Source organism: Erinaceus europaeus, chromosome 9 (genome assembly GCF_950295315.1).
Source record: "Erinaceus europaeus chromosome 9, mEriEur2.1, whole genome shotgun sequence".
Lineage (NCBI taxonomy): Eukaryota > Metazoa > Chordata > Mammalia > Eulipotyphla > Erinaceidae > Erinaceus > Erinaceus europaeus.
This window is the reverse complement of record NC_080170.1, coordinates 101,206,582-101,233,230: the sequence shown is the minus strand read 5'-3', so window position 1 is coordinate 101,233,230 and position 26,649 is coordinate 101,206,582. Positions and strand designations below refer to the sequence as shown.

General features: G+C 39.8%; 1 protein-coding gene across 6 annotated transcripts in view; it reads right to left on the bottom strand.

Annotated features, from left to right (window-relative positions):
• Nucleotides 1-26,649, bottom strand: part of SENP7 (SUMO specific peptidase 7) — a 145,332-nt gene that overhangs the window by 93,613 nt on the left and 25,070 nt on the right. For 3 of the 6 annotated variants that reach the window (XM_007532622.3, XM_060198440.1, XM_060198441.1), the window contains 2 exons: nt 14,956-15,053; nt 5,617-5,814 (listed from right to left, as the gene is read on the bottom strand). In XM_007532622.3, the coding sequence (XP_007532684.2) occupies nt 5,617-5,814; nt 14,956-15,053 (296 nt within the window). The remainder of the gene's footprint in view (nt 1-5,616; nt 5,815-14,955; nt 15,054-26,649) is intronic. The other 3 variants (XM_007532624.3, XM_060198443.1, XM_060198442.1) reach the window with 1 other exon arrangement.

Sequence of the window (26,649 nt, the reverse complement as noted above, 5' to 3'; positions counted from 1 at the left end):
AAAATAAAATTCAGTCTCTTCCCTCACGAATCTTACTGTCAGAAATGCAGAGAAACTTAAAATTATAATACAGTCTCAAGAGTGCATCATGGAGATACTTAGTAAGGTAAAGAGTTCAAATACAGATAACAGGAGTAGAAACTAGGAAGGTGGAGGCCGGGCTTAAGCACATGGCGCCAAGCACAAGGATCAGCATAAGGATCCCGTTCGAGCAGCTCTCCTGCCCCCCCCCCCCACACACACACACACACACACACGCGCGCGCACACAGAGGGGTCCCTTAACAAGCTGTGAGGCAGGTCTGCAGGTGTCCATCCTCTCCCCTTCTCTGTCTTCCCCTTCTCCTTTTTTTTTTCTGTCCTATCCAACAATAACAAGGGTAACAAAAGTGGGGGGTAAAGGCCTCCAAGAGCAGTGGAGGCACTGAATCCCTGCGATAACCCTAGAGGTGGAAAGGAAAGGAGAGGAGAGAAGAGGAGAGAAGAGGAGAGGGGAGGGGAGGGGAGGGGAGGGGAGGGGGAAGGGGAGAAAAGAGAAGAGAAAATAGAAAGGCTTTTCAGGAAAATGATGCAAGAATTTACCATTTTAGACAAGAGTTACTAAAAGGGGGGCCAGTGGGGTGCACCTGGTTGAGTGCACATGTTACAATGTGCAAGGACCTGGGATCAAGCCCCTGGTCCCCACCTACAAGGGGAAAACTTCAGGATGTAGGTATCTCCCTGTCTATCTACCCCTTTCTCTCAATTTCTGGCTATCTCTACCCAATAAATAAATAAATAAATAAATAAATGTAATAATAATAATTTTTTTTTAACTTTCCTTTAAAAATAGTTAGTGAGAGGGCCGGGCGGTAGCAGGGCAGGTTAAGTGAAAATGGAGCAAAGTCCAAGGACCGGGGTAAGGACCCGGTTCGAGCCCCTGGCTCCCCGCCTGCAGGGGAGTCGCTTCACAGGCTATGAAGCAGGTCTGCAGGTGTCTTTCTCTCCCCCTCTCTGTCTTCCCCTCCTCTCTCCATTTCTCTCTGTCCTATCTAACAATGACAACATCAATAGCAACAATAACTACAAGAACAATAAAAAAGGGCAACAAGGGGAGTCGGGCTGTAGCGCAGCGGGTTAAGCGCAGGTGGCGCAAAGCACAAGGACCGGCATAAGGATCCCAGTTCGAACCCCGGCTCCCCACCTGCAGGGGAGTCGCTTCACAGGCAGTGAAGCAGGTCTGCAGGTGTCTATCTTTCTCTCCTGCTCTCTGTCTTCCCCTCCCTCTCTCCATTTCTCTCTGTCCTATCCAACAACAACGACAACAACAATAATAACTACAACAATAAAACAACAAGGGCAACAAAAGGGAATAAATAAATTAAATATTAAAAAAAAATTTTTTAAGGGCAACAAAAAGGGAAAATAAATAATTAAAAAAAAAGAAAAGAAAAAGGCAACAAAGAGGAATAAAAAGCCCTCCCGGAGCAGTGACTTCATGGTGCAGGCACTGAGCCCAGCAATAAGCCTGGAGGCAAAAAAAAAAAAAGTCAGTGAAAAGGAAAACAGACAATAAGATAGAAGAAATCAACAGAATGTGCTCAGAGATTATATATTCGATGAGTGATCAAAGGTTTCCTTAATCTAATAAAAGCACAGAATGAATGTGGAGGAGCAGACAGACTTGAGGCTAGACTTAAGCAAAACTGAGGTCATTAAGGATCTTGTATAACAAGCTAAGAAGTTTAAATTTTATCGAACAATTAATGTGGACTCATAGAAAAATGTTAAACTACAGAGTAGTAACATCTGCCTTCTAGACTTAGTACCTTGGGCCATCTGGGAAATATAGCCTTGCACACTCAACCATGAGGTCTTAAGTTCAGTATCAGGCAACTCATGTATCAAAGTGATGCTGTGGTTCTCTTTCTCTTTCTCTCCCTCTCTCTCTCTCTCCCTTTTTCTCTCACTAATAAATAAATAAGATACTTAAAAATATATGGTTGATACTTTATAATACATATATTTAAAATACAGACATAAAATATCATAAGGGTCAGGAGCTAGCACATGAGGAAGTGAACATTCTGTCAGGCATAATGACCTGGTTTCAAGCCTCCAGCAACATATAGGAATACCTAGCACAGGAAGAAACTTTACAAACAAGGGTGTAGTCTGTGTGTGTGTGTGTGTGTGTGTGTGTGTGTCTGTCTGTCTGTATGTCTCTTTTGTCTGTGTGACTGAAAGAGGTGGGGGGAGTCTACTGAGAGTAGTAGAAATCAGACGATGTAAACCCTAAGTCAAAAAAAAAAAATGCACAAGAAATCTAGTCAAGTAAATACCATAGAGGTATATGCACAAATTTATTATAGTTTGTACAATTCCCAAGTTCTACTTTGAGTGTATAGAAGAGTTATGTACTCAGATAAAGAGGAAATGCAGAAATAGGAACAAGTCTAAAAAGAAAGGTAATGTACTCATCACTCTGGAACAAGTGTAGAAGACCTGGAGTTTAGGGGAAAGGGGGGCTGGTGGCTGGGAGGTGGGACAGTAGATAAAGCGTTGGGCTCTCAAGAATGAGGTCCAGAGTTTAAAACCTAGCATCACATGTGCCAGAGTAGTACTCTAGCTCTCTCTTAAGTTAATTAATTTTTAAAAAGTGTTGGACTAGTTGGTAGTTCACCCCAGGAAAGAGCAAATATACCTACACACTAAAAACCAATCAGAATCTTATTGTGATCATATAATTTTATTTAAATTTTGAGGCCAGGGAGATAGTTCTGAAGTAAAGCATAGTACTTGCACACCTGAGGCCTCGGGTTTAAATTTGGTAAGAAATAAACTTCATGAGCACATAATCTAACTACTAATAGCTCCTGGTGATAAAAACTATCTTTTGGGAATAAAATCACACTGTTCTAATTAAGGACAGTCAGGATGAGAAGACTAATCCTGAGTTTGCAGAAGAGTTGAAGCTTTAAGAGTCAAAGAAATTCAAATGGTTATTCCTTTAAATATCCCATTACTTAACCCTCTCAGCATAACAAGGGAATAGAGCAACTGTACTAAGGAGAGAACTGCTTGAATCCAAGAGAATGAGAGGAAACTGCTTCATAAATTATTAAAGAGCTAAATTGTTGGACTGAGACTTCAGGTGTTTCAGCAAGTTAAATTTACATCAAATATATTTTTCATTACATTTAGCTTTAAGGAACTGAGAGATAATAGCTCACCTAGTAGAACATAAACTTTACCATGTGTCAGGACCCAGTTCCAAGCGCCCAGTACCACATGAGACATCTTGCTTAGCACCTGGGGAAATTTCATGAACGACGGAGCAGTACTGTAGTGTTTGCTCTATCTATCTATCTTATCTATCTATCTATCTATCTCTACCCCCAACCTCTCCCTCAGAAATGAAAAAAATAATAATAAAAGAAATAATTTACCGGGAGTTAGGCGCATAGCACAGCAGGTTAAGCGCACGTGGCACAAAGCACAAGGACCTATGTAAAGATCCTGGTTCGAGTCCCCAGCTCCCCACTGGCAGGGAAGTCGCTTCACAGTGAAGCAGGTCTGCAGGTGTCATCTTTGCCTCCCCGTCTCTGTCTTCCCCTCCTCTCTCCCATTTCTCTCTGTCCTATCCAACAATGACATCAATAACAATAATAACTACAACGATAAGACAAAAAGAGCAATAAAAGGGAATAAATAAGTAAATATTAAGAAAAAAAGAAAGAAAGAATTTACTGTGGTCTGGAAGGTAGTGCAGTGGATGGGGCACTGGATTCTCAAGTGTGAGGTCCTGAGTTCAGTCCCCAGAAGCACATGTACCAGAGTGATGCCTGGTTCTTTCTCTCTCTCTCTACCTATCATTCTTCATGAATAAATCTTTAAAAAAAAAAAAAAAAGAATTTACCAGGAGCAGTAGAATCAAACAGACACAACACCCCGGTGACAAAATAAATGAAATTCTTTTTTTCTATGATTTTGCCTTTTTTAAGGAAGTATCCTGACTGTAGTCATATGTCTCTGTTTTAAAATATCTGTATCAGGACCAGGGAGGTGATTCAGGGTAAAGTACTCGCTTATGTGCATGACGTTCTAGGTTCATCCCAGCACAACATACAAACAAGAAAGACAAAAACAAACCGAATATCATAAATGACTGAATACAGCTCTGATCTAGGTATCACAATTTTTTGTGTGTTAAAGTTAAGAGACTTTAATTGGAATATTGGTTTAAAATGCTTAATATACCATCATTCAGATTACAGCAATATAACCAAAGCACTAAGGGCAGATTATTCAAATTTAATTAAATTAGATAGTTTAATTAAAAAATAAATTGAGGGAGTCGGGCGGTGGCGCTGCGGGTTAAGCGCACGTGGCGCAAAGCTCAGGGACCCGCGTAAGGATCCCGGTTCGAGCCCCCCGGCTCCCCACCTGCAGGGGAGTCGCTTCACGGGCGGTGAAGCAGGTCTGCAGGTGTCTATCTTTCTCTCCCCTCTCTCTCTGTCTTCCCCTCCTCTCTCCATTTCTCTCTGTCCTATCCAACAACAAAGCAACGTCAACAATAGCAATAATAACCGCAACGAGGCGGCAACAAAAAGGGGGAAAAATGGCCTCCAGGAGCGGTGGATTCATGGTGCAGGCACCGAGCCCAGCAATAACCCTGGAGGAAAAAAAATAAATAAATAAAAAATAAATTGAATTATTAAATTTATTCTAATTTAATAAATATTCTAATATATATTTAAAAGTTATGGGTGGGGGGGTACATAGCATAATGGTTATGCAAAGAGACTCAGATGCCTGATAGTCCCAGGTTCAATCCCCTGTACCACCATAAGCCAGAGCTGATCAGTGTTCTGGTAATAAATAAATACATAAACTATATATGGAAATATATTTAAAAAATAGGATTGGTAAAATAGCTCATTTGGATACTATGCTGCATTGACATTTGTGTGACCTATGTTTGAACTCAGTCCCTACCACCTCAGAGGGACATCATAACATACTATTATATAAAATGGTTAAATCAACAAAAAGAAATATTGCAGAAATAAACCAGGACAAGAGTTCAGCTAAAAGCCCCTCAAAGGTTGAAGCACAAAATAATGAGGTCAACATCCAAACACTAGTTAAGAAAAAAAAAAAAATACATATAAAGTGCAAAAAACTCAACAGTCAAAAAAATAGCAAGACCTAGATTAAATAACAGTGAAAAGGCATATTAAAGATGAAAAAAAAAATGTTTAAGTATAGATGAATGACATTTATTTTCTTCATCTTAAATTAATTATTTTAGTTCAGTAATCTAAACCTACCTACCTACATATACATATATCAATCTCTAAATACATGTAAATATAAAGTAAATCATAAAATGAGCTAAATGTACAAAGAATATTTATTTCTAAATTAATTTTATGTCAGCCTACTTAATTAAGTGTACAAATCTTAAGTCAGTAAATTAAAACTGTCAACTTTAAATTTGCTTTGGAGTAGGAAACACCTGTATATGCAGATATTTTTCAAAGATTCTTTCCAATAATCTTATTTTTTTAAGACTATTGGACATGTATTACTTCAAATGTGGTAAGTTGAACAAAATCAATACTGAACAACATACCTTTTGGATAAATTAAGGCTTTGGTGAAGAGGTTCTAATTTGTGAAATGTCTCTAGGCTGTCAACAGTTGTCGAAGGCAATGAGTCTGAGTGCACTTTGTTGGCGTCACATAAATTAGCATCGTTTCTAGGTAGGGTCTTTCTGAATTTTCGTCCTAAATCCGTCCATAGGACATTCGTCAACATAACTTTGAGTTGCCTGTTACATATATAAATAATTAATACATGCATTGCTAAACATTATATAATATATATGAATTCATTGAAAACTAGAGTAAATGAAAACCTCCAGGAATTCTAGACTCTAATCCTCTAAGCAATTACTTAGAATAGAATATGTCAAATGATTGCCTAGTCATTCTCAGATATACATTCTTAAAAAGTATGTCCATTAAATTTTGGTTGAGACTTTTGTCATAAGTGTCTACTACTATGGTATACTACAACTATAGACACACATACAAACACACACACACACACACACACCAGTTTTTGCATTACTGGTAGCCTATCTGTGTCCATTCACACACACACACACACACACACACACCAGTTTTTGCATTAATGGTAGCCTATCTGTGTCCATTCATACTGCTGGTAAAGCATACACCTGCACATCTCATGAAAGAGAAATCTACCTCCTGCACTAAGAAAGTGTTAATGTTTTAGCATTTGTTAATGCCAAAACATCACAGTTAAGGGTGCAATGGTATGTAGTTTATAAAGTCTTCAAACTACAGTCTTAATATTTAATTTTAATTTAGTTTCTTTTAAAAAATCAAATTAAGGGAGTCGGGCAGTAGCACAACGAGCTAGCGCAGCGAGCTAAGTGCACATGATGCAAAGCACAAGGACCGGTGTAAGGAGCCCGGTTCGAGCCCCTGGCTCCCCACCTTCAGGGGAGTCTCTTCACAGGCGGTGAAGCAGGTCTGCAGGTGTCTGTCTTTCTCTCCCCCTCTTTGTCTTCCCCTTCCTCTCTCCATTTCTCTTTGTCCTATCCAACAATGACAACAACAATGACATCAATAACAATAATAATAACTACAACAATAAAACAAGGGCAACAAAAGGAAATAAATAAATATAAAAATATTTTTTAAAAAAATCAAATTAAAAGTTATTTTACTGCTCCTATATCAACTCCCTCCAAAAAATAATAAATCCAAACCATTTCTATTTGTTACTCCATCATACCTTGTCCATTACTCATTCTATATGTTTGTGTTGATAATATTTTATAACCTATATTCAGTTCTGGAACCATGGAAGAAAGTTTTGCAGTAGTGTAAATTGGTGCCAAGTGTAAGTAAATCAATGTCAAGGAGGGATTTTTTTTTAAATATTTATTTATTTATTTATTTATTTGCCTCCAGGGTTATTGCTGGGGCTTAGCACCCGCTGAGAATTCACTACGAATTCACTGCTCCTGGAGGACAATTTATTCCCATTTTGTTGCCCTTGTTGCTGCCCTAGTTGTTGTTGTTATTATTACTGCCATTGCTGTTGTTGTTGAATAGGACAGAGAGAAATAGAGAGGGGGAGAGAAAGACTCCTGAAAACCAGCTTCACCACTTGTGAAGCGACCCCCCCACCCCCCACCCCGCAGGTGTGGAGCCTGGGGCTCGAACTGGGATCCGGGACCCTTACGCCAGTGGTGCATTTAATACGCTGCGTACTGCACGGCCCCCAAGTAATGATTTTTGAAGTTGAAAAAATTTAATAACTCTCTGGCTCGTGACTTAAGGTCCACTGAATTAACAAATACAAGAAAGTAAAATGTTCACATATTTTATTTTTTAATAAATCTTTATTTTTTGCACTTGTTTTTTTATTGAGGGGGTTAATGCTTTACAGCACAATCATTGACATATGCATACACTTATTTTGTTTTTTAAGAGTCAGAGAAATTGAGAGGGAAGGGGGTGGCAGGGAGAGAAAGAAAACCGCAGCACTGCTCACTCAGGGGTCTTGAACCTGGGTCTTTGCACATGACAATGTGTGCACTCAATGAGGTGCACCACAACCTGGGCCCCAGATGTTCATGTATTTTAAAGGTAAAATACATCTCAAAGAAGTCACTTATTTAAGGCATTTTGAGGCAGATACTTGAGACTATCTCCTCAGATGACAGACATAAGCTGGTGCTATAAGTTTTCAGGGGACTCTCCACAGAATGTACTAAAACCCTAGAGACTGAAAGAAGAAAAAGATGAATGATAATATCAGTTAATTTCTCACTCAAAGAATACTAGCAAAACAACTGAAAAATTGTCCAATGAATTATTTTATTGTAATTGCAATAAGTGATATGAAAGAAAAGTACAGGTATTATACTTTTTCTGAATCAGGTTAGGAAAGGGTTTCCTGAGAATATGACATTTAAATTGAAATTTCAAAGAAAGATAAGCACTTCCTAAATGAAGAGTGATATAAAAAGAGGGGCAGAAAATAAATAAATAAATAAATAAGAAAATAAAGGCAAAATTCAAGTGTTCTGATACTAACAAGAACTTGAAGTAAATTAAAGAACTTACCTGCCGAAAGAAAGAGAGGACAGAGAAAAAGAGAGAGAGAGAGAAAGGGAGGAAAGTAGGGTGAAGAGGGAGGGAGAGAGAAATAAAGACTGGTCTCTGTGAGAAGCAGATTCATCATACAGATACTAAGCTCCAGAGATAATCCTTATAGAAATTTTTTAAAAACTAATTGATCATAAATCATAGCCAAGTAGAATTTACTCCAAGAATGTAAAAGTCAAATATATGTAAATCAAATAATATAATTCATTGTTGTAACAGAAAAATGAAAATAATATGATCATGTCTATAAAGCACTGATAAAAGTATCTGATAGTCTCAAACATTGTTTTAAGATTAAAAACTTTATTATTATTAAAAACTCTTAATGAGGGGCCAGGCGGTGGCACACCTGGTTAAGTGCACACATTACATTGCACAAAGACCTGGGTTCAAGGCCCTGGTCCCCACATGCAGGGGAAAAACTATACAAGTGCTGAAGCAGGGCTACCGGTGTCTCTCTTGTTTCTCTCTCTGCCTCCTCCTCCCCTCTCAATTTCTCTCTGTCTCTATCTAATAATAAATAAATATAATATTTTTAAAAGAACCCTTAATGAAATGAGGACAAAATAGAATAGACCTCACCATAGTAAAGGCTACCTATGACAAATCCCAGTTCACATCATACTTAAAAGTGAAAAACTGGCATGTAATAGAATATTTTAAAATGTATTACAGATACATACTATCACTTGTATATGTTACATATAATGACAAATAGTAACACCCTTTCCTTATGCTCGAGAGTCCATGCTTTAAGCACTGTGCCATCTCCCAGACCACAGCATCCCTTTCCTACTTTACTTCCACAGAAATCCAAATAGTCTTCAAAACATTGTAAAAAGAAAGTTCTCTTACATTATAAAGAATTTATTAACCCCAGGCTCAACCCCCTACACCAGTTCAAGAGCCAGCATCACCGTAAGCCAGATCTGAGCATTGCTCTGCAAAGGAAGGAAGCATGGAAGGAAGGAAGGAAGGAAGGAAGGAAGGAAGGAAGGAAGGAAGGAAGGAAGGAAGGAAGGAAGGAAGGAAGGAAGGAAAGAAAGGAGGGAGGGAGGGAGGGAGGGAGGGAGGAAGGACTTGCAGATCTACCAGACACCACATGACTCCATTCATAAGAAATGTCCTAGACCAGAAAGATAGCTCACCTAGGAGAGTGAGCTCTGCCACACATGCATCCCAGGTTCCAGCAGCTCCCACCTACTGGGGAAGCATCAGTGCTATTAGGTCTTTTGCACTTTCCCTTATCTATCTGAAAACTGAAGGCCAGAGGGGTGAAACCTCAACAATGACCAAAGGAATAAAGAGAGAGAGAAAGAAAGAATGGAAGGAAAAGAGGAGGAAGATGGAAGGGAGCAAGAAGGAGGGAGGGAAGTAAAAAAAGAAAAATATGGTCATCAGAGGTGGAGGATTCCTAGTGTAGACTCAGAGCCTCAGCAGTAACTCTAGTGGCAAAAACCAAAAAACCTTCTGCCTCCCTTTGTCAAATCATGTCGATGAGATTGTTCTTTTTCTGTATTAAAAACAGAGTAGGGGAGTCGGACCGTACTGCAGTGGGTTAAGCGCTGCACAGGTGGTGCAAAGCACAAGGACCGGAAGTAAGGATCCCGGCTCCCCACCTGTAGGGGAGTCACTTCACAGGCAGTGAGGCAGACCTGCATGTGCCTATCTTTCTCTCCCCGTCTTCCCTTCCTCTCTCCATTTCTTTCTGTCCTATCCAAAAATAACAACAATATCAATAACAACAACAATAACTACAACAATAGAACAACAAGGGCAACAAAAGGGAATAAACAAAGAGTAGGGAGTCCGACGGTAGCACAGTGGTTAAGCGCAGTTGGCACAAAGCGCAAGGACTGGTTCAAGGATCCCAGTTCGAGCCCCCAGCTCCCCATTTGTAGGGGCGTCACTTCACAAGCAGTGAAACAGGTCTGCAGATGTCTTTCTCTCCCACTCTCTGTCCTCCCTCTTCTCTCCATTTCTCTCTGTCCTATCCAACAACGACAACAACAATAATAATTACAACAATAAAACAACAAGGGCAACAAAAGGGAATAAATAAATAAATAATTTTTTTAATTTTATTTTATTTATTTATTCCCTTTTGTTGCCCTTGTTGTTTTATTGTTGTAATTATTATTGTTGTCGTCGTTGTTGGATAGGACAGAGAGAAATGGAGAGAGGAGGGGAAGACAGAGAGGAGGAGAGAAAGATAGACACCTGCAGACCTGCTTCACCGACTGTGAAGCGACTCCCCTGCAGGTGGGGAGCCGGGTTCGAACCGGGATCCTTATGCCGGTCCTTGTGCTTTGCGCCACCTGCGCTTAACCCGCTGCGCTACAACCCGACTCCCTAAATAAATTTTTTTTAAAAAAACAGTCATTCCAGTCCAGGAGGTGGCACAATGAGTAAGAAATCAGACTCTCAAGCATAAAGTCCTGAGTTGAGTCCCAACATTTCATTTGCCAGAGTGATACTTTGGTTCTCATTCTCTACTTCCCACCCTATTGTTATTAATAAATAAACAGGGCTAGGAAGATACATAGTAGAATGGTTATGCAAAATGACTGAGGCACCAAAGATCCCTGGTTTAATCCCCAGTACCACCATAAACCAGAGCTGAGCGGTGCTCTGGTTAATAAATGTATAAATAAATAAATCCATTTTTAAAAATAAAAGTAATTTTTGGTAACCACTGTTATTTTTAATATCTATTGGTATTAAATATTTTAAATGTTTGTCCTTTTACAGTGTAATTAAATATTTATTTACTTATTCAATAAGAGATACAGAGTGAAAGATACACACACACCAAAGCACTGCTCAACTCTGGTTTTTGGTGGAGCTGGGGACTAAACTCGGGACTTCAGAGCCTCAGGCAGGAAAGTCTTTTGTATAAGCCTAAGTCATTAATTATTCATTAAATGAGTATTATACTGCTAATGCAGAGAACATACCAGAAAATCAGTAACTTTGAAACAGAAATCAGATATGATAAACCCTATAAGTAAAATAACTTCCACTTTATACCGGGCCAATATATATATATATATATATTTGCCCCCAGGGTTATCACTGGGACTCAGTGCCTGCACTATGAATCCACTGCTCCTGGAGACTATTTTTTTCCCTTTTATTGCCCTTGTTGTTTAGCATTGGTATTATTATTATTGGATAGGACAGACAGAAATCGAGAGAGGAGGGGAAGACAGAGAGGGGAGAGAGAGACACCTGCAGACTTGCTTTACCGCTTGTGAAGTGACACACACACACACCCGCCCCCGCAGGTGGGGAGCCAGAGGCTAAAACCAGGATCCTTCTGGTGGTCTTTGCACTTTGTGCCATGTGCGCTTAACCTGATGCACTACCACCAGGCTCCCTATTAAAGGGTAATATTAAAGGAACAGTATGCTTACATTAATTATTGATATTCCCAAAGAACCTTTTTTCAATGACTTTACAAGTATTCTTATAGGAAAATGAGACTAGAGTTATATAAATTCTGAACTATGAAAGGTTTTTGATAATATTTATCCCATAACTTTATATATGAAAACCTTTTTAGTAAATTTTTAAAATATTTTATTTACGAGGGAAAAATAAACTATTTTATTTGCTTATTTTAATGAGAGTGAGATATACAGAGAGAAAGATACACAGAGATATATATATAGAGAGATCAGAGTACTGCACAGCTCTAGTTTATTGTGATGCTAGGGATTGAACCTGAGACCTTAGAGTCTCAGGCATGAAAGTCTTTTTGCATAACCATTATGCTGTCTCCCTAGCCCTGGTAAAATTCTGATGTTTGAAATCAGATGGTTCCTCTACTTCTAACACTTAATCAATCTCTCATTTCAAATATTATTCTTATATTATCTTAATAATCCTTGGAGAAATCAAGTCTGTAAAATCTGAGTCTGGAAAAAAAAAACAAAAACGAGTCTGGAGGTTGGGCAGTGGCTGGGCAGTGGCACACCTGGTTGAACATGGTACAATGCACAAGAACCCGGGTTTGAGTCCCAGGTCCCCACCTGCAGGGGGAAAGCTCTGCAGGTGTCTTTCTGTCTTTCTCCCTCTAATACCCACTTCCCTCTTGATTTCTGGTTGTCTCTATAGAATAAATAAAGATAATTTTAAAAAATTTAAATAATAATAAAAACTTAGTCTGTTCTTATTTTGCAGCTCAGTGCATAATCATTATATCTTTTGTGCTGCCCCATTCACCTGACAATTTATAAGGATCAGGAAGTATAAAGTATACAAATTACTATGTAGTTACATACTTACTTTTTTCTACAATTTACTTCAAAGGAGAGAATAAGACTACCTTACAGTGCACTGACAAATTCATGAATTCCAATTAGTCTTGTAATTTGTGTAATCTTCCAATAGTTACAATACTTATTCTGTTAACTTTCTTAATAACTCATCATTCTACTGGGTTTTCAGAAAACTCATGATGCATATTTGCATAGAAAAATGTCATGACTTTTTTAATTTTTTGTTTTATTTATTTATTTTCCCTTTTGTTGCCCTTGTTGTTTTTCATTGTTGTTGGTGGTTACTGTTGTTGTTGATGTCGTCATTGTTAGGACAGAGAGAAATGGAGAGAGGAGGGGAAGACAGAGAGGGGGAGAGAAAGATAAACACCTGCAGACCTGCTTCACTGCCTGTGAAGTGACTCCCCTGCAGGTGGGGACCCGTGGGCTCGAACCGGGATCCTCACACCCGTCCTTGCACTTTGCGCCACGTGCTCTTAACCCTCTGCACTACCACCCGACTCCCGTCATGACTTTTCTAACAATGCCTTAAAAAAGAAAATTAAATATCCTTTTGCAAAGTAAAACCTTTAAAATTGGAGAGAGAGAGATCTGCAGCACTACTACAGCACTCATGAAGCTTTTCCCCTACAGGTGGGGACTGGAAGCTTGAACCTGGGTCCTTTCGTATGAAAGGTTAACATGTGCACTTCAACCAAGTGTGTCACCACTTAGCCCTGATTTTCTAGACACTTAATTCCAGTGTGTCCATATTTTTATTATTTTTTATTATCTTCACTTATTGGATAGAGACAGCCAGAAATTGAGAAGGATGAGGGAGACAGAGAGGGAGAGAAACAGAGAGACACCTGCAGCTCTACTTCACTTGTGAAGCTTTCCCCCCTGCAGGTGGGGACCAGGGCTTGAACCCCAGTCCTTGCATATTCTTTGTGTGTGTGTCTGTGCTTTCTATTACTTTTTTCCCCTTTTTGTTGCCCTTGTTATCGTCATTGTTGTTATTGTTCTTGTTGTTATTGCTGTCATCGTTGTTGGATAGGACAGAGAGAAATGGAGAGAGATGGGGAAGACAGAGATGGGGAGAGAAAGATAGACACCTGCAGACCTGCTTCATCTCCTGTGAAGTGAATCCCCTGCAAGTGAAGAACCGGGGCTGGAACCAGGATCCTGATGCCGATCACAGCACTTTCCGCCATGTGCGCTTAATCTGCTGTGCCACCAACCAGCTCCCCAGTCCTTGTGTATTGTAACGTGCAATCAACCAGGTGCACTACCACCTGGCCCCTATCCGTAATTTATTAGGACAATGACTCAGTCAACAGTTGCTAAACGGAGCATCTTTCTCATTCAGATAAAAACCAACAAACCAAACATTTAATTAGTCCACATAGAAGTCTTGCTTCTGGGAGTCTGGCGGTAGCACAGCAGGTTAAGCGCACGTGGTGCAAAGCCCAGGGCCCCAGCCCCCCCACCTGCAGGGAAGTCACTTTACAGGAGGTGAAGTAGGTCTGCAGGTGTCTTATCTTCATCTCTCCTCTGTCTGGTCCTCCTCTCTCCATTTCTCTCTGTCCTATCTAACAACAACTACAACAACAATACAAAACAAGGGCAAAAAAAGGGAAAAATAAATAAATAAAAACTTTTTTAAAAAAAAGAAGTCTAGGGAGTCGGGCGGTAGCGCAGCGGGTTAAGCACACGTGGTGCTAAGCACAAGTACTGGCATAAGGATCCCGGTTCAAGCCCCCGGCTCCCCATCTGCAGGGGAGTCACTTCACAAGTAGTGAAGCAGGTCTGCAGGTGTCTGTCTTTCTCTTCCCCTCTGTCTTCCCTTCCTCTCTCCATTTCTCTCTGTCCTATCCAACAACAACAACATCAATAATAACTACAACAATAAGACAACAAGGGCAACAAAAGGAAATAAAGAAAAAAGAAAAAAAATCCAATAAATAAATAAATAAGTCTTGATTTTAACAAAATGTCTGGAATGGCATCTCAAAAGTTAGCACAGTAAGCAGGGTACTGGACTTGCCAGCATGAGGTTATGAGTTCAACCCCAACTACATATGACAGAGTGAGGCATTTGTTGGCCCTAGCATCTCTTTTGTGAAATTCAAAAAAAAAAAAAAAAGGTATATTAAATGGATAAAAGTGGCTAGGGAAATAAGATAATGGTTATGCAAAAAGACATTGATGCCTGAGGCCCTGAGGTCCCAGGAGTAATCTCCAGGACCACCACAAGTCAGAGCTGAGCAATATTCTACTATCTCTCTGTTATCTCTTTCATTAAAATTAATAAATTAATAAATAAAAGTAAGTAATTTAAATGTTTTAGCATTATAAAAATTAAAGCCTAGAAATAACCTTAGTAGCTATTATTCAATCCTCCTATCTTAAAAGTTGTGGTAAATGAAACCAAGAAAGATAAAATGAATATTCCACAGTTAAAACTATTTATATACAGTATAATGGAATACATGATCTTACCTTTCTGGTGATGTCCTAGAATTCACAGGACACCCACGGACACCTTTTTTACTTTTATGGTCTAAAGACGGAACCTTATTTCTTAGACTTCTTTTCCACTAGAAGAAAAATGAAATTTTAATAATAGAGTACTGTAAGAATCAAGAGACATTTAACTTTTACATTTCAAAATTCAAGATAAATATAAATTTTCAAAGCAGCTCACAGGAAAAAAATAACAAAGTATCTCTATAAAACAACAGGCTTTTGTAAACAAAGTATAAGTTCACCAAAAATAGCAGGAAGAAATTTTTTATATCTTTAAAATTTTTTTTAATTTTTTAATTTCTTTACTAAGGAAATCAATACTCTGAAATTTCAAAGCTTGCACATTATGAAAATGTTACGCTGTATTTAAAGGAAATAATAAAAGTGTTACATAGCCAAGTTGAATAATCACTACCTAACTATTAATATTAGAACAGTTAAAACCCAAAACACTTCTTTAAAAAAAAAAAATCAAATGTTGACCGGGATGTATACCAAGAAAATTTCATACATTGCTGGTAGGAATGCAAAATGGCAAAACCACATTGGAAAACAACTTGGTAGACTGGACAAAACTAAACATTTTCTGAACATATAACCCAGCAACTGCACTTTTAGGTATTTATCCATAAAAATTTAGAGACATATTCACACAAAATTCTGCATGTAAATTTTTACTGCAGGTTTATTGATAATTTCCAAAACTTGGAAGTCACCAAAATGTGTTTCAAGAGGTAATAAGTAGGGACTGGGTGGTGGCACACCTGGTTGAGCACACATGTTGCAATGTGCAAGTATTCATGTTCAAGCCCCCAATCTCCACCTGCAGGGGGAAAACTTCACAAGTGGTAAAACAGATCTGGAGGGGTCAATGTCTCTCTCCCTCTCTATCTCCCCCTCCCTTCTAGATATCTGGCTGTCTCTAGCCAATAAATAAATGTAATTTTTTTTTTTTGCCTCCAGGGTCATTGCTGAGGCTCAGTGCCTGCACCATGAATCCACTGCTCCTGGAGGCCATTTTTTCCCCCTTTTGTGGCCCTTGTTGTAGCCTTGTTGTGGTCATTACTGTTGTTCTTGATGTCGTTCATTGTTGGATAGGACAGAGAGAAATGGAGAGAGAAGGGGAAGACAGAGAGGGGGAGAGAACCGGGATCCTTAAGCCAATCCTTGTGCTTTGCGCCATGTGCACTTAACCCGCTGCACTAACGACCAACCCCCAATAAATTTATTTTTTTTAAAAAGTCAAGAGATGCGCACATGGCACAAAGCACAAGGATCCCGGTTCGAACGCCGGCTCCCCACCTGCAGGGGAGTCGCTTCACAGGCGGTGAAGCAGGTCTGCAGGTGTCTGTCTTTCTCTCCCCCTCTGTCTTCCCCTCCTCTCTCCATTTCTCTCTGTCCTATCCAACAACGACGACAACAATAATAATAACTACAACAATAAAACAAGGGCAACAAAAGGGAATAAATAAATATTTAAAAAAAAAAAGTCAAGTGATGTGGTTCAGGAGGTGGTGTAGCGGCTAAGGTACTAGACTCTCAAGCACGAGGTCCTGAGTTCAATCCCCGGCAGCACATGTACCAGAGTGATGTCTCATAATAAATAAATAAAATCTTTATTTTAAAAAACCAAGAGATAATAAGTAAACAGTGGCACATCTACTTACAGGGGTATTACTCAGCACCAACAGCATATAGCAGTGAGGAAGAAAACTACACTTTTTATTTATTTATTTTTTGCCTCCAGGGTTATTGCTGGGGTTCAGTGCCTGCACTACAAATCCACTGCTCCTGGAGGTCACTTTTCCCATTTTGTTGCCCTTGTTGTAGTTCTTATTGTTGTCATAGTTTTTGTTGTTGGATAGTACAGAAAGAAATGGAGAGAGATGGGGAAGACAGAGAGGAGGAGAGAAAGATAAGACACTTGCAGACCTGCTTCACCTCTTTCGAAGTGACCCTCTACAGGTGGAGAGCTGGGGGCTCTAATCGAGATCCTTATGCTGGTCCTTACGCTTTGCGCCTTGTGCGCTTAACCCACTGTGCTACCGCCCAGCTCCCGAAGACTACACTTTTATGGAGACAAGGAATGTGTGACAACTGTATGCACTTTCTTCTCGTGTGTGTGTGTGTGTGTGTGTGTGTGTGTGTGTATGTGTGTGTTCCTAAAGCTGCTTTAAATAAGTTTTTTTAATAAATTAATTTCAACTTTTAAGGCTTTTTAAAAATTTATTTAATGTAGCGCAGCAGGTTAAGCGCAGGTGGCGCAAAGCACAAGGACCGGCATAAGGATCCCGGTTCGAGCCCCGGCTCCCCACCTGCAGGGGAGTCACTTCACAGGTGGTGAAGCAGGTCTGCAGGTGTCTGTCTTTCTCTCCTCCTGTCTGTCTTCCCCTCCTCTCTCCATTTCTCTCTGTCCTATCCAACAATGACGACAACAACAATAATAATAACTATAACAATAAAACAAGGGCAACAAAAGGGAATAAATAAAAATTTATTTAATGTGAGAAAGAAAAAAAAGTGCTCTAGGTATATGTGGTGCAGGGAATAAAATCTGATGATCTCAGGTTCACAAAGCAGATACCTATCCACACTCAGCCCTCTCCCCAGTCACAATAATCAGTATTTCTTTGTTTCTTTCTTTCTTTTTTTTTTTTTTTTTGCCACTGGGGCTTGATACCTGCACTTAACTCCACAGCTACCAGCAGCCAGTTTTTTTAATGTTTTATTTATTTATTTATATACCTATTTATTTTGGATAGAGACAGAAATTGAGAGGGGGAGAGAGTAGTAGGGGCTTGTACCTGGGTCCTTGCACACTGTAATGCAAGGTATCTCAGCCAGGTACGCCACCTCTGAGATAACCTCTTCCCGCATTTTTTTTTTAATGACACAGAGAAATAAAGAGGGAGAGGGATGGAGAGAAAAAGAGATACCTGCGGCCCTGCTCAGCTTTTCACAAAGCCTCTTCCCAATAGTAGGGACAAGGAACTTGAACCCAAGTCCTCATGCATGGTAACATGTGTTCTGCTAGCTGCACCACTGCCAGAAAACCTACCCCCACCCCCACCCCACCCCACCCCTTTTTTTTTTTGTCCTTTCTAGGGTTTCACTGCTCCATACTGACTTTTTTTTTTTTTTTTTGCCTCCAGGGTTATCGCTGGGGCTTGGTGCCTGCTCTATAAATCCACTGCTCCTGGAGGTCAACTTTTTTTACCCATTGTTGTTGTTGCTGCTGTTGTTAGATAGGACAGACAGAAATCGAGAGAGGAGGGGGAGAGAGAGAGAGAGAGAGAGACCTGCAGACCTGTGAAGTGACAACCCTGCAGGAGGCTCAAACCGGGATCCTTGAGCAGGTCCTTGCACTTTGCACCGTGTTAGTTTAACCCAACGTGCTAGCGTCTGGCTGCCTTTCATGCTGACTTTCTCCGATAAAGGAGGAGACAGAGAAGCAAAGACAGCAGCACAACACCAGAATTTCCCTCAGTGCAGTGAGGGCCAGGCTCAAACCTGGGTTGCATTCAGGGTAAAGCAGACACCTTCCAAGGAGTGCACTATCTGGAAACCAGATTTAGATGATTTATCTACCTGGCTCTGGTAGATAAAACATATTCATGGTCAGAGGAAGATAGGGAGATAGCCTAACAGTTATGCAACAGACTGTCATGCTTGAGGCTCCAAAGTCCTAGGTTCAATCCCCAACCCATGCACCACTAAAAGCTAAAAGCCAAAAGCCATAGCTGAGTAGTGCTCTGGTAAAAAAAAAAAAAAGAGGGGAGGGGAGGGGAGGGGAGGGGAAGAGAAAAGAAGAAAAGAAAAAGCAGATTCACAAATTCCACAGGACTAAAATAGAGAGCTAGAGAACAAACAAAAATATTCATCCCCAGCCTCTCCCTAAAGGAAATATATATAACTTTTACAAATTGCTGTCTGGGGTGAGAGACAACTCCTCCACAGGCCTTGCTATGCATAAGCAACCAGGATCCCCAGAACAACATGTAAGCATCACGGATAGCACCAGGGGAGCTCCACAGATTGTGACGTGCTACTATGGTCCCTCTCCCCTCTGTCTCTATCTGAAATTCAAAAAAAGTTGACCAGGACCAGTAGAATTGTGTGATTGTGTGTATAAAGCCTGACACTAAACAAAAACAAAAATGAAAATGAAAAAATTCAAAGCTGTTGCATGAAGGTTCAGTTTCCAATCACCTGCATCCAGGTACTAACTGAAGTAATCTCTTTAGAACATCGACAGGTCTAGACACACCCTCAAAAACAAGAAATCACGAAGAATGAAAGCTACCAGATCACTCAGGTATTAAAGACAGCTGAGAGCCAGGTAAAACTGGACAATAAGGTTCACTCCCTATAGGAGAGCACTCCTTTCTTCCAGGCTGTTTTATCTAATACACAGAAACCAAACACAGAGAGTAAAGGAAAACAAAAAAAATCAACAAAATACATTATAGATGAAAAATTAGGGTAACACCTAAGAAAAAAAGACTACAATGAAATGGAGAAAAGTGACATATACCTGATATACAGTTTAAAATAAGAGTCATAAAGATGCTTATCAGTGGTCCTGGAGGTGGCACAGTGGATAAAGCACTGGACTCTCAAGCCCGAGGTCCTGAGTTCAATCACCGGCAGCACATGTACCGGAGTGATGTCTGGTTCTTTCTCTCTCTTTCTAATATGTAAAAATCTTTATTTAAAAAAACAAAAAGATGCTTATCAGTCACAAAAAAAATGAATGAAAAAAGTGATAATGGAAGGCTAGAAAGTACACCTGGAAGAGGACCTATTTTGCCGTGAATACAAGTCAAGATGGAGTCCCCAGCACACCCTGTGGGAGTACTATTAAACTAACACTGAAGGAAACTTTGGCATTGTGGTGTCTCTAACTAAAAAGGAACTGCTCTCCTTTGCTCTTAGCAAACCTCTAGGTCTAAAAGAGAAATAGAAGTCTTCAGGGTTATGTTACCGTACCATTCCCTGCCTCAGAGAACACTCTGTCTGACTTGAAGAACTGCTTACCAATCGTCCTCTGAGGAACAGCTATGATACCTGGTATTCAGGCAGTACCACTGATCATATGTAACATTCTGAAATACCAAAACCTAAAATATCAGATTCATGGTGCATGTCTTAACAATCTTTTCTTCCTGGGCTGACAAAATAGTTCATTTGGACAGAGTGCTCCTTCACAATATGATCAACCTAGGTTCAAAAACGCCCTCCACCACATTGAAGGAAGCTTTGGTGCTGTAGTTTCTTTCTTCTTCTTCTCCTTCTTCTTCTTCTTCTTCCTTCTATCTTCTTCCTTCTTCTTCATCTTCTTCCTCTCTCTCTCTCTCTCCCCCTCCCTCCCTCTTTGCCTTTCTGTCTTTATCTAAAAGTAAACATAAATCATTTCATTCTTATGGCTGCTCATAACCAGCATTATTTTAGGTATTGATTACTTACAAAATAAGAATAATGATTGTATGTACATATTCAGAAATCAAAACTTGATGAGAATTTTTTTTTTTTAAGAAGGGAGAGTTGAGTGTTGGAGAAAGTAAAACTGGATGATGGTGTATTGCACCAAAGTAAAAGACTCTGGGGGATACTCTTCCAGCGCTTCAGTCTGCCTGCGGGTTCTCCAGAGACCTGAGATCTGAGCACACACACAGCCAATTCTTCACAGCTGGTAAGTTACCCTCCTCTGCTAAGGACACATCATGATACTGTGGTCATTCAACTATGGTAAAGTAACAATGAAGGAATTTTAAATTTTTGTTCCATACCTTCTTTATTTTTTTAATTACTTTTTATTTTAATTTTTATTGGGGAATTAATGTTTTACATTCAATAGGAAATACAATAGTTTGTACATGTATAACATTCCCCAGTTTCCCATATAACAATACAACCCCTAGGTTCTCTGTCATCCTTCTTGGATCTGTATTCTCCTTACCCACCCACCACAGAGACTTTTACTTTGGTGCAGTATGCCAATTTCATTTCAGGTTCTACTTGTGTTTCTCTTCTGATCTTGTTTTTCAACTTCTGCCTGAGAATGAGATCATCCCATATTCATCCTTCAGTTTCTGACTTATTTCACTTAATATGAATTTTTCAAGGTCCATCCAAGATCTTCTGAAAATGGTGAAGTCACCATTTTTTACAGCTGAGTAGTATTCCATTGTGTATATATACCACAACTTGCTCAGCCACTTATCTGGTGTTTGACACCTGGGTTTGCTTCCAGGTTTTGGCTATTACAAATTGAGCTGCTAAGAACATATTTGTACACAGATCTTTTGGGATGGGTGTGTTGGGTTCCTTAGGATATATCCCCAGGAGATGAATTGCAGGATTCTAGGGTAGGTCCATTTCTAGCCTTCTGAGAGTCCTCCACACTGTTCTCCACAGAGGTTGGACCAATTGACATTCCCACCAGCAGTGTAGGAGGTTCCCTTTGACCCCACACCCTTTCTAGCATTGGCTGCTGTTACCGTTTCTGATGTATGACATTCTCACAAGAGTGAAGTGGTATCTCCTTGTTGTCTTTATTTGCATTTCTCTGACAATCAGAGACATGGAGCATTCTTTCATGTTTTACATGGCCTTTTGTGTCTCTTCTGTGGTGAATATTCTGTCCATGTCCTCCCCCCCATTTTTGGATGGAGTTATTTGTTTTGTTGTTGAGTTTGGCAAGCTCTTTATATATGTTGGTTATTAAACTCTTGTGTGATGTATGGCATGTAAAGATCTCCCATTCTGTGAGGGGACTCTTGGTTTGGGTAGCGGTTTCTTTTGCTGTTCAGAAGCTTTTTAATTTGATGTAGTCTCATAGGTTTATACTTGCCTTAGTCTTCTTTGTAATTGGATTTTTTTTCATTGAAGATGTCTTTAAAATTTATGCAGAAAAGAATTCTGCCAGTATTTTCTTCTAAGTATCCGATAGTTTCTGGTCTAACATCCAAGTCCTTGATCCACTTGGAATTTACTTTTGTATTTGGGAAATACCACTGTATTCAGTTTCATTCTTCTGCATGTTCAACCCATTGTTTCCAACACCATTTATTGAAGAGATTCTGCTTTCCCCATTTAATAGTCTGGCCCCTTTGTCAAAGATTAGATGTCCATAGGGTTGTGGGACTTCTTTATTTTTATAAAAAAAAAAAAAAAACTCTATTTGTGAGTGAAACAGAGCCCAGGAAACCAGAAGCCTAGTGGCAGATACTCCCTGGATTGAAGTGTCCTTATGTCTTTATTTTCAGATATACAGATTTTAGAGTTCAATATTGCCGCCCCATAAAGTTTAATATTGATTCGGAATGTGATGATTTGTATATATATATATATATATATAAAAAAAAAAAGACTCTGGGGTGAGGGCAAGGGTCAGGTCCTAGAACATGATGGCAGAGGAGGGCCTACTGGGGGTTGTATTGTTATATGGGAAACTGGGAAATGTTATGCATGTACACACTATTGTATTTTACTATTGACTGTAAGCCATTATTAATCCCCCAATAAAAGAATTAAAAGAAAAAGAGTAAAACTGGTACTCAGAGACAGCATAATGGTTATGGTAAAAAAATTTCATGCCGGGAGTCCGGCTGTAGCGCAGCGGGTTAAGCGCTGGTGGCGCAAAGCACAAGGACCGGCAGAAGGATCCCGGTTCGAACCCCGGCTCCCCACCTGCAGGGGAGTTGCTTCACAGGCAGTGAAGCAGGTCTGCCGGTGTCTATCTTTCTCTCCTCCTCTCTGTCTTCCCCTCCTCTCTCCATTTCTCTCTGCCCTATCCAACAACGACGACAACAACAATAGTAACTACAAGAATAAAACAACAAGGGCAACAAAAGGGAATAAATAAATTAAATAAATATAAAAATTTTTTTTTTTTAATTTCATGCCTTAAAATCTGAGGTCCCAGGTGCTAGATCTAGCACTACCATATGTTAGGGTATACCAGTGCTCTATAGTGAGTGAATGAGTGTGTGTGTCAAAATTAATAAATAATAAAATAATTACAATAATAGGGGGAAAAGTATGGTCCACTATTCTTCATGGATATAGAAGAAAAAAAAAAAAAACCTTTAAAAGAAAGGACAGAAGGAGGGAGTCGGGCAGTAGCTCAGCGGCTTAAGCGCACAAAGCACAAGGACCGGCGAAAGGGCCCCAATTCGAGGCCCCAGCTCCCCACCTGCAGGGGAGTCACTTCTCAGGCGGTGAAGCAGACCTGCAGGTGTCTTTCTCTTCCCCTCTTCTTTCCATTTCTCTCTGTCCTAACGACTACATCAATAACAACAACAATAATAACTACAACAACAATAAAAAACAAGGGCGACAAAGGGAAAATAAAAAATAATTAGAAAGAGAGAGAAGATATAATTAAATAAAAGCCACAGAACTACAGAGGCAATTATACGTCAACAAACTGTACAATCTAGAAGAAATGGACAAATTCCTACAAGCATAAAAATCTGTAAGATGGGGACCAGACAGTGGTGCACCCAGTTAAGCATGCTTAGTACTATGCGCAAGGACCCATGTTCCAGCCCTCACTCCCCACCTGCACGGGGAATGCTTCAAAAGTGGTGAAGCTGGTCTGCAGGTGTCAATCATTCTCTCTCCCTCCCTATCTACCCTTCCTATACCCTTCCCGTCTCAATTTCTCTGTTACAAACCTGCAATACCATTCCTAGGTATATGTCCAAATGGCACAAAAACATTAATTTCAAAGTCTGCGTGCATCCCTAAGTTCATACTGGATTGTCAATACCATTATGACATATTTTTCTTTTTCTTTCTTTTTTTCTTTTTTTTTTTTTTTTTGCCTCCAGATTATTGCTGGGGCTTAGTGCCTGCATCACGAATCCACTGCTTCTGGAGGTCATTTTTCCCCATTTTGTTGCCCTTGTTATTATTATTGTTGTCATTGCTGTTATTATTGGCTAGGACAGAGAGAAATGGAGAGAGGAGGGGAAGACAGAGAGGGGGAGAGAAAGACAGACACCTACAGACCTGCTTCACCGCTTGTGAAGGGACCCCTCTGCAGGTGGGGTGCTGGGGACTCGAACTGGGATCCTGCCGCAGGTCCTTGCGCTTCGCACCATGTGCACTTAACCCTCTGTGCTACCACCCGGCCCCCATGACATATTTTTCTATCACATATAATGGGGGGAAAAAAAGGAAAATATGGCCAGAGGGAGCAGTGGATTTGTAGTGCCGACACTGGAACCCCTTCAGCACAAAAAAAAAAATTCAAAACCTACAAAACTAAATCATATAAGATCTAACCAGACTAATTATAAGTCATGAGAATGACTCCTTAAATATTTTAATTTATTTTTTATTGGGGGGTTAATGGTTTACAATATAATCTTTAATATACAGGCACATCCTCTCATCTCCTTGACTGGCATCTAGGAGACATACCAGGATCCCAACGTCCCTTCACTTTGTTTTCCCTTCCTGTCCTTTGTTTAGTTCCATGAATAAGTGAAGTTATTTGGTATTGATTTAAAAAAAAAACAAAAGGAAAAAAAGGATTATAAGGGTGGGTGTAGGTAGCATGATGGCTAAGCAATGAGATTCTCATACCTGAGACTCCAAGGTCCCAGGTCCAATCCCCGGGACCACCATAAGCCAGAGCTAAGCAGTGCTCTGGTAAAAAAAAAAAAAAAAGTATATATATGGATTATGTTACAATCTTGCAATACCATTCCTAGGTACATATCCAAATGGCACAAAATATTGATTTCAAAGGCTATACACATCTCTGTGTTCATATGGATTGTCAGTAGCACTGTGATGTAGTTTCTATATTTTTTATGGAAAAATGTGTCATAACTTTCCCAACAAGCCAATAGTTATAATACTCACAATAGTCAAAATAAAGAATCAACCTAAATACCCACCAACAGATGACTGGATAAAAAAGTTGTGGTATAGATGTGAGAACCATCTGGCTGTGACCAGGGCTGATCCAGCCAATCTCAATGGCTAGGAGGGTGTCCCCTTCCTCCCTCACTGCCTCATGTGTGACCCTCCTGAAGCTGCGTGCTAGGTCGAAGAGGACAACCTTCCCCGAAAAGTCAGACTGGTCTTTGGTTGAGGATATTCGAATAGTTGCACTCCCCTGCTAGAGCCTCCAAACAAACTCTCATACTCAGTGGAACATTATTTGGCCATTAAAAAAAAAAAAAATGACATTGTGCGTTTGGGGAAAAAAAATAAATGGAATGAAGATGATTGTGCTATGTGAAATAAATAAAAAGGTAAAGAACAACTACTGGAAAGTTTAACTCATATGTAGACTAATGAACTTAAGGGGCCAGGTGGTGGTACAGTGCACCTGGTTGAGCACACACGTTACAGTGTGCAAGGACCTGGGTTCAAGCCCCTGGTTCCCACCTGCAAGGGGAAAGCTTCACAAGTGGTGAAGTAGCACTGCAAGTGTCTCTCTGTCTCCCTCCCTCTCTATCACCCCCTTCCCTCTCAATGTCTGGCTGTTTCTATCCAATAAATAAAGATTAAAAAAAAAAAAAAACTAATGAACTTTAAAAAAAAAAAAAAGCAATTCACTCAGATTCTGTGAAAACTATGGTAGTGATTATTATATCATAAAGGGAGGCTGAAGAAGGGGACAGATGAAGAATTCCATTTGTTGCAATACAGGAACTTTGGTGGTTTTAAGTTGTAAACACACATATATAGGTGTGAAACAATACTCTTTATTAAAGTCTTCCAATATTAGAAACTAATATTAAATCTATAAACCAAGAAGAGAAGAGTTAGAGAAGTAAACACTACTAGAACCTTCATAATGAGCTTCCAGTCTCCAGAATCATAAGAAATAGGACTAGGAAAGAGGTTAAGTGGTAGAGTACATGCCTTGCATGCATGAAGCCCCTGGATTCAATTTCTTGTACTGCATAAAATGGCAGAGCAGGACTCTGGTGCCTCCTCCATCTAACTATTACCCCTCAAACAGCCCCAAAATTTTAAAAATAATAAAAGTAGGGGCCCAGAGACAGCTTGCCTAGTAGAGTGTATACTACACCATGAGCAAGGTTTAGGAATCCAGACCCTGACAATACACAGGAGCGCTGTGCTCAGCAAGTACTGTGGTAGCTCTTCCTCTCTGTCTCTATTTTAGATTAGAAGGGGGAAAAAAAAACAATCAATCAGAAATAGTAGGGTCATGCAGGCATACCATGAAAATAATAGGGAGCTGAGAAGTAACTCATCTGGCACCAAGACGTAGTGCATTGGATAGTGTTGGACCCTCAAACATGAGGTCTCAGTCTGATCCCCAGCACTGCATGTAATACGGTGATGCTCTAGTTCTCTCATAAATAAATATTTTCAAAAAAGAAAAAAGCTCATCCGATAGTGCACATATATTTTACCATGCCTGAGGACCCAGGTGTAAGCACCTCCCAACCACTAAGTGTGAACACCATGCAAGAAGGAAGCTTCATGAGTATTGGATCAGTGCTATGGTATCTCTCCTCTCAGTCTTTCTCTTATTCCATCTCTCACTAAGAAAAAAAAAAGAAAAAAAAACTAAAGAGTGCGGTGGACGTGGTGGACTCACACAGGCACAAAGCCCCAATGAAGCAAAGGAGGCAAAATAATAATAGTAGATGCTTTATGGAAGATGATGAC